The 6,989-nt window shown below is 61.2% G+C and overlaps 1 protein-coding gene across 1 annotated transcript in view; it reads right to left on the bottom strand.

Moving 5' to 3' along the window:
- Nucleotides 1-6,989, bottom strand: part of ALPK1 (alpha kinase 1) — a 46,971-nt gene that overhangs the window by 8,683 nt on the left and 31,299 nt on the right. The window contains exons 6-11 of the mRNA XM_006162266.3: nt 5,401-5,680; nt 4,026-4,085; nt 2,999-3,085; nt 2,791-2,867; nt 1,954-2,049; nt 629-733 (exon numbers count right to left, since the gene is read on the bottom strand). Coding sequence (XP_006162328.2) covers nt 629-733; nt 1,954-2,049; nt 2,791-2,867; nt 2,999-3,085; nt 4,026-4,085; nt 5,401-5,680 — 705 coding nt within the window. The remainder of the gene's footprint in view (nt 1-628; nt 734-1,953; nt 2,050-2,790; nt 2,868-2,998; nt 3,086-4,025; nt 4,086-5,400; nt 5,681-6,989) is intronic.

The following is a 6,989-nucleotide window of genomic DNA, read 5'->3' as shown; positions in this document are numbered from 1 at the left end:
TCCCTACACAGATAAGGTTGCTGTACGTAAATGCATCATTTCGATACACTTAAAACAGGAGGGTAGTTGGGCTGGCCCACAGCTTCATGGTTAAGGAGGCTGGATCCCACGCAGCAGACAGTGGTTCAAATCCTGGCCCAGTGGCTTAGAAAACGCCCCAGGCATGTGGGCGTGTGCCCGAAATCCAGCCAGAGTACAGAGATGGAGGACAAGGGCCCTGGGGAGACCTCGCCCTGCCGGGCCGCTTCCCTCTCTCCCTTCTGTCTCTCTGGTGAGTGCACGTGCCCTCTGACAGGAAAAGGAATTCCACCTGAGCAATAACATGACCTGGCAATATTTTAAAATGGAAGATTTCTCGGTACCGATCCCAAAGGTTTGCATTTAGTGGATCTGGGGTAGAGGCCAGGAAGAGATCTTTTGCAAAGGCTCCTGGGTGGTTCTGGACTTGGCGCCGCCGCCCCAGAGATGAGAGTGTACGCTGTGGCTGTACCAGCAGGGTGCCACCCTTCAGAGAGCAGGAACCCTGCATGCAGGGCCAGCAGGTGCACGAAGCCCAAGGACATGGCCTTTCCCTCCTGCTGGTTACAGAGAGCACTGGGACGGGAGCCGCGAGGCGGCACTGACTCACCAGGGCCGAGAGCACGAACAGGGGCGTGTACGCGCTCAGCGCAGCTGCCAGCTTGCAGGCCTCTGCAGCCGCCAGTAGACGGTGGACAGACTCGGTCAGCAGGCCCTGAGAGGGGCAGGGAGGAGCGGTGACATTAGCAAAAAGCAGGCTGTGACATCTGTGCTTTTCTTTTCCAATTTCGAGGGACCCCTTGATTTTCACAAAACCCACTCAAGACAGTGCCAAGAAAGAGGAGGGCCTGGAGCCCACAGGTGGCCGACTCTGACCCCCAGACAGAGGGTCTCCCAGGGACACACGGTGATGCCCCTGTGCCGGCGACTCGGAGGAGCTGCTCTGAAGGGCAGGGGCGGCCGGCGTGCACCGGAACCCTGCACTTTTTGCAGCCAAAGTAATTGATTTCTGTATTGTCCTTGGTCAAGAGCCTTTTAATTCATGGTTTCACAGCAATTAGGACTCATTCATTCCTTCTAGGACTGTGTACCGAGTGCCTCCACGTGCCAGGCCCACGCCGGGTGGACTCTGGGAGGCAGCGGGCCGCGGAGCATGGGGCTGGCTTTCTGCTGGGGATGGGTCAGCCAGTACAAAGTCAGGGGAACGCACAGTATTTGAGATGGCGGGGTGTGAGGGCAGGTGCAGGGCGGGGAGCCTGGGCGGCCCCACTGTGAGAGCACCCTCTCCCACACTCAGCGGGAGGGAGGTGGTCAGCACTGTGAGTGAGCGACTGTCAAAACGGCAGCACAGACAGCAACCCGGCAGACAGCGACCCGGCAGCCGCGCGCCAGGGCCGTGCAGGATCCCCTGTCTCGCCAGGGCCAGGTTCTCCTCCCAGCTCTCTCGGCTTGTGAACTGCAGGGGCTGCCCGTGTCTCTGGACCTCAGCTTCCTCTGTGTACTGGGGGGTCCCATCTACCTCTGCCTACCTTGGAGAGTTTATGTAGGCACACAAGGGGCCTTCAGGAAGTTCATGGAAAATGCTTATTACGGGAAAACTATGTACAAACTTAAATTTATTTTTTGCACCAAAATATATTTAATGCCCATGTTTGCGTTAGCTTCCTGAAGTCCCCCAGCACCTACATCTGAGCTGCAGAGTAAGAGGTGAGTGTTACTGCTCAGGAGAGCCTGGGGCGGGCGAGTGGTGCCATTGCAGACAGGTGGTGACACAGTGCCACCTCATCACCCTTCACCTCCCTGTGAGAGCCCCGAGCCACCGAATCTGTGCTGTTTGGGGGGCGGGGGCGATGCTGGCTGAGACTCAACGCCAAGAGCACCCCGACAGCTCTCCAGGGACGCCACTCAGCAGGCGTGCTCGGCGTGGGCAGTTACCAGGTTAATCTGCGGGTTGCTTTTAAACCTCTGATACTCTTTCTCGCTCATGGAAACAAAGATGTCGGCCAGGATGCCCAGTGACGTGGAGAGGCCCTGCAGGGACACAGAACAGACAGGATGTCGCGGTCAGTCACTGCTCCCCCAGGGACCGCCCCCACCTGAACTACTTGCTCCTGGCGTCTCTCTCTTTGTCACCGTGGGGCTGGGGACACCTGTCCATCTGAGGCTGGGGGTGGGAGGCACAGGCGTGGCCACCACATGGCCCTCAGCTGGTGTTGGGCTGTGGGCACTGAGGGGTGCTGGGCCGCGGGGGCGTCCTTACAGCGCAGTCCGCCTGAGTGGGAGCCGGTGGGCCGCAGGGGCTGACCCAGCTCAGGGCGGTATCACAGCCCGCTGCCCGGGACAGGAGCGCTGTGCCCTGGCCAGAGAGCGAAGGTCAGGCGGGAGGGCAAAGGGCGTTCCTCGTTCCGAGTAGGCACTACCCAGTCAGTGGGCATCCTGGCCGGCCTGACGCAAGGAAAACGACTTCACATATCAGCACTCAGCGAAACCAACTTGGTGTGAAGCCAGGAGGGCTGAATGTGTGATTCGGCAGACAGGCAGACACGCGGGTGGCGGGCAGTCACGCACAGACAGGACCCCTGCGCGGCCCAGCGTCTATCCGGGGGCGAGGGTGGAGCGCGACCCGGGAGGGTAGATGCCTCTGGTCCCGTGCCCAGGCAGGGGAGACACAACCAGGGCCAACGGAGTGCAATGCCACTGACAACGCCGACCGGGCCGCGCCGGGGTGTCCCCACAGACAAGGGGGGTGAAGACGGAGAAGCGCCAGATGACCTTCTTATCTGGCAGGGGCAGGGCCAAGTAGCCCACGGTGGACGCCCAGAGCAGCTCTGCTGCCCCATCCCACATCCCTGGAAAGAAAGAGAAGGCATCAGAGCAGCCTCTGCCCTCTGTGCCCACAGCTAAAACGCCTGCCCTGGCTGGGGTGCAGGGGACACCACCACAGGACACCCGCAGCCAGTGTGAGGTGGCACCCACGCACCCAGCTTCTGCAGAATCTGCCCTCGGATCTGCATGCAGACTGCCTGCACCAGGCCCTTGTCGCTGTCCGTCCTGTACAGCCAGGTACCTGAAACGGGAGAGCATTGGAGGGACAGGTGGGGGGACTGTTTTCACGGGGTAGCTGACAACACCCACGGCTGAGACTGGAGACCATCTTGACGCTGTGTCCGGGCGGAGCCTGCAAGGCGCTGCAGGACCTGGCGCTGCGGCCCAGCTCTGCCTGCGGGCTCTGCTCTGCCGGCTCTGGCCCCTGGTGCTCTGGCCCCAGTCCTGTCCTTGCTCCTGGCATCTGCTCTTGCTGTCCCCCATGCCTGGGGGCTCTCGTCTCTGGCTCCTCCGGAACCCACCCTTCTCTCCGTAGCCAGCCAGGCGCAGGGCCCTGCTGTCTCCAGTTGCCTGGCGAGGGCAGGATGAACCCCAGCCCCCCGAGTCCCTGGATGCTGAAATGGGCAACTCCACTCGCAAACCAAGAGGGGACGGCGGGTGCAGGGTGTCACTCGGGCCGGGGGTCTCTTATTTATTCATTTATCTCTCCTCGCAGAGAAGCACACTCCCAACAGGGCCCTGACGCCACGGTCTGCCCAGCCGCAGCCAGCCCGGACTCCGGCAGGTCAGAGGAGGCTCTGGCCTCCAGAGGAGAGCTGAGACCCTCCCCAGGTGGGCCACTGTCAGGGATCCCAGCTGGTCCGACTGGAGTGAAGGGGGTGGTTTCTTTAACGAGAGAAAGCAGAGACTCAGGAGACCCAGGCAAGCGGTCTCTGCCACAGGTCAAGCAGGACAGGGGGCCAGGGGCCGCGCTGGAGCTGCAGGGGCTGGGGCTGCACTGGAGCTGCAGGGCCCTGGGGCCGCACGTACCTGGAGCTGCAGGGCCCAGGGGCCGTGTACCTGGAGCTGCAGGGCCTGGGGGCAGCACATACCTGGAGCTACAGGGCCCAGGGGCCACGTACCTGGAGCTGCAGGGGCGGGGGCCGCGCGTACCTGGAGCTGCAGGGGCGGGGGCCGCATACCTGGAGCTCTGACGCTGGTTACCAGGCTGCTCAGGATGTGCTCTGCTTTGAAGAGTTCCCCTGGAAAGAAGGGCCACGCCGGGTCAGAGCCGAGCTCGGCTTCAGTGTGGGGAGTAGCGGTCCAGGCTGGGGTGCAGGGGAAGAGCCTTTCTTAGAAATATATATATATATTTTTAAAAGAATTATTTAACTTCATTGATTAGTTTTAATTTGAGCAGAGAGCAACAGAGACAGAGAGAGAAAGCAAGCCGCCAGGTCCAGGACTCAAACTGCAGTCGGCCATGTGGGAGTCCTGCACCAGCTGGCCCCATGTGCTGCTTTTTAAAAGGAGGTCTTCGCGTTAGGGTGCGCAGGGTGAGAGGGGGGCGTAGAGAGAGACAGGGGAGGTGAGAAATCACCCACCGGGGGATGGCTGCACCACAATCCCGTCTCCTCCTGGGATTTTAGGCGCACACATACACGCACACATGCCCCGTGGACTTCAAGTCTCAGGTCTGGGACTCAAACCGTGGTCGGCCATGTGGGAGCCCAGCGACATCACCCTTACACCACGTCCGCTCCCGGAGACAGGCTGCTTTAACGCCTAGGACGGAGCTGTCTGACAGGACCTGGAGGACGAGCTGCCGGGTGGTGCGGGAGCCCTGCCAGAGCTGCTGTCTGAGAGCTGCCTGTCAGGAACGGGCCAGGCCTGTCGTGCACGCATGTGGGAAGTGAGAGGCACGCATGAGCTGAGAGCGGGCGAGGGGCTTGTGGGGCCGGGGCCGGGGCCCGATGGAAACGGGATCCCACAGTGGTGGACGATGGCGACGGCGTGTACGCTGTGGGGTGGGCGCAGGGCATAGTCATGGAGTGGCCGTCACCAACCAGGGCATTTCCGGGCGTCTAACGTCATCACGGCCACCAGGAAGGGCCGGGAGGGACGTGGCTCCCTCTGACCGCCTGTTCTGGCCCGTGTGCACTGGCCGTGGCAGATGCCCCCTGCGTGCCCTCACACTCCTCCCTGCCTCCAGGTGCCTGTGAGCCCAGGGCCGGCCCGCTTCACCTCCGCACCTTCCCTCACTTCCTCCCTCGGTGGCAGTGGCCTCCTCCCATGCCCGGAGCCCGCCAGGCCTGTTCCTTCGCAGGGAGTGACCTCAGTCTGAACGGCCTTCTGTAGTGTGGCCCAGGCACGGCTCCTCCCCAGCTCTTTGCTCAGCGTTCTGGTCTTTGTGGCCCCCTGGGTTACAGCACACCCTGGCTGTGGCTGACGTGTGTCCCAGGCAGTAGAGACAAGTCTTTCGCACGACACTTCAGTCTTCTGGGATGTGACCTTGTTGTCCCCCCGCCAGAAGTGAAATGTGGGCTGACTCTCCTCCTGGGACGTGGCATGCCCCACCTGTGGGCCGGCGGGGAGGCAGCGGTGGCTCCTGAACCTGCCTGTGCATGCGGAGGGCTGTAGCTCCCTTCACCTCCTGGGACTCGCCCAGTGCTGTGAGGACACCAGACAGGCTCCGGAGGGCTCCAGGGGACCATGCGGTCAGTGCCTCCGTCGGCCCTGTGGACGGGCCGCTCAGGCTCCCTCCGTGCAGAGCCTGTCTGGACGGCCGGGACGTGCTGGCTGCTGCCGGGGCTGAGTGACCCATGGTGACCGTCACCAGGAAGGGGCTGGATGCTGGCTATACCAGACCGACCAGTCTGAATGGGCCAGCTCAACGATGGACGATGGACGGCTCGAGGTGACAGTGAGCAGACGTTTCAGCCTTGCATCTGCACTCACTCAGAGTCAGGCGGAACTACTTCCTGTGTAAGCCTCGCCCAAACATATCCCAGGAGACAGTGTTTTTGTTTTCAAGATACCATAGAGTGTGCTTGCTAGAGAGAGACAGAGAAGAAAGAGAGAGAGGAAGAAAGCATTCCCCGTATCGCCACACCCCTCTCGCCCCCTTCCCCAGATGGGGACTTGGGCACACACGTGCTCGGTGTGTTTCAGGCTACCAGGGTTAGGGTTCGCATCATGGTGAGCCAGCTGGGATCTGGCTCTCACCTACTGGGCGACAGGCGGGCCCAGGGAGGTAGTCTTGAGTATGCCCACTCCCCGTCCAGGGGGGAGTCGCTGGTAATCAAGCCTTCCTTCTCAGCCAACCTGCGGTCAGTCTGCGGGTCTGGTGGCAAGTCACTGTGCCCCGTCTGTACCCACGGTGGTGTGTACTGCGCACAGCTGTGGTGCCATTGGGCGGCGTGGTCTGGAGTGACGAGGACAGACAACGTACCGATGCACTCACGTGCCCACGACAAACCTGGGTCTGCGACTTCCTGACGGCCACCCTAATTTTAATTGCAGTGTTTCCTAATTTCTGAAAGCCCTGTTTAGCTCTTCATCGAATCTGTAAATTTGGTCCACTTTCCTGCGGTGCTGCATTCGTCCGAACACGCCTTTCTTTAACCCTGAGGCTTCCGCGGGCCCAAGCCACGTGTCTTTCGGGGCCGAAGTGCCAGTGCCTTTGCTGTGGAGGCTCTGCATCGGCCACGGGTCCTGCTTCCCTTGTGGCTTAGACATTTTAATGTAAGGTCATTTTCAGCCAAGAATATTTCCCCGAGGGATTCCCAGCCCCCTCAGGTGTGGATGTTTCTCTAGAACGTAGCTTTGCGATTGACCTTCTCCTGGGGCCCAGGAAGTTGTATCTTGAACTATTTTTTAAAAATTATTTGGCAGAGGATTCCCTGCCCGTGGGAGTGGTAACTTCAGACTCACACGGACACAGACTTTAACCACGCAGGCGGCCACGCGGGACGCAGCTGTCCTAACCCCACGCCCTGGCTGCCCTGACAGGAGCTCTCTCTCCGGTGGGTGTCTCTAGCAGAAAAGGGAAGTTAAGGAGGAGCTTGGCTGTGCCAGAGCGGGCAAGCTGTGGGCCACGTGCCACCTGACCTGTTTCCACGTGCTCCAGCCCCTCCTCCTGCCACAGGAGCCGCCCACGGACCGGC

Source organism: Tupaia chinensis, unplaced genomic scaffold, assembly GCF_000334495.1.
Source record: "Tupaia chinensis unplaced genomic scaffold, TupChi_1.0 Scaffold139767_1, whole genome shotgun sequence".
NCBI classification, from domain to species: Eukaryota; Metazoa; Chordata; class Mammalia; order Scandentia; family Tupaiidae; genus Tupaia; species Tupaia belangeri.
This window is presented reverse-complemented; position numbering and strand designations above follow the sequence as displayed.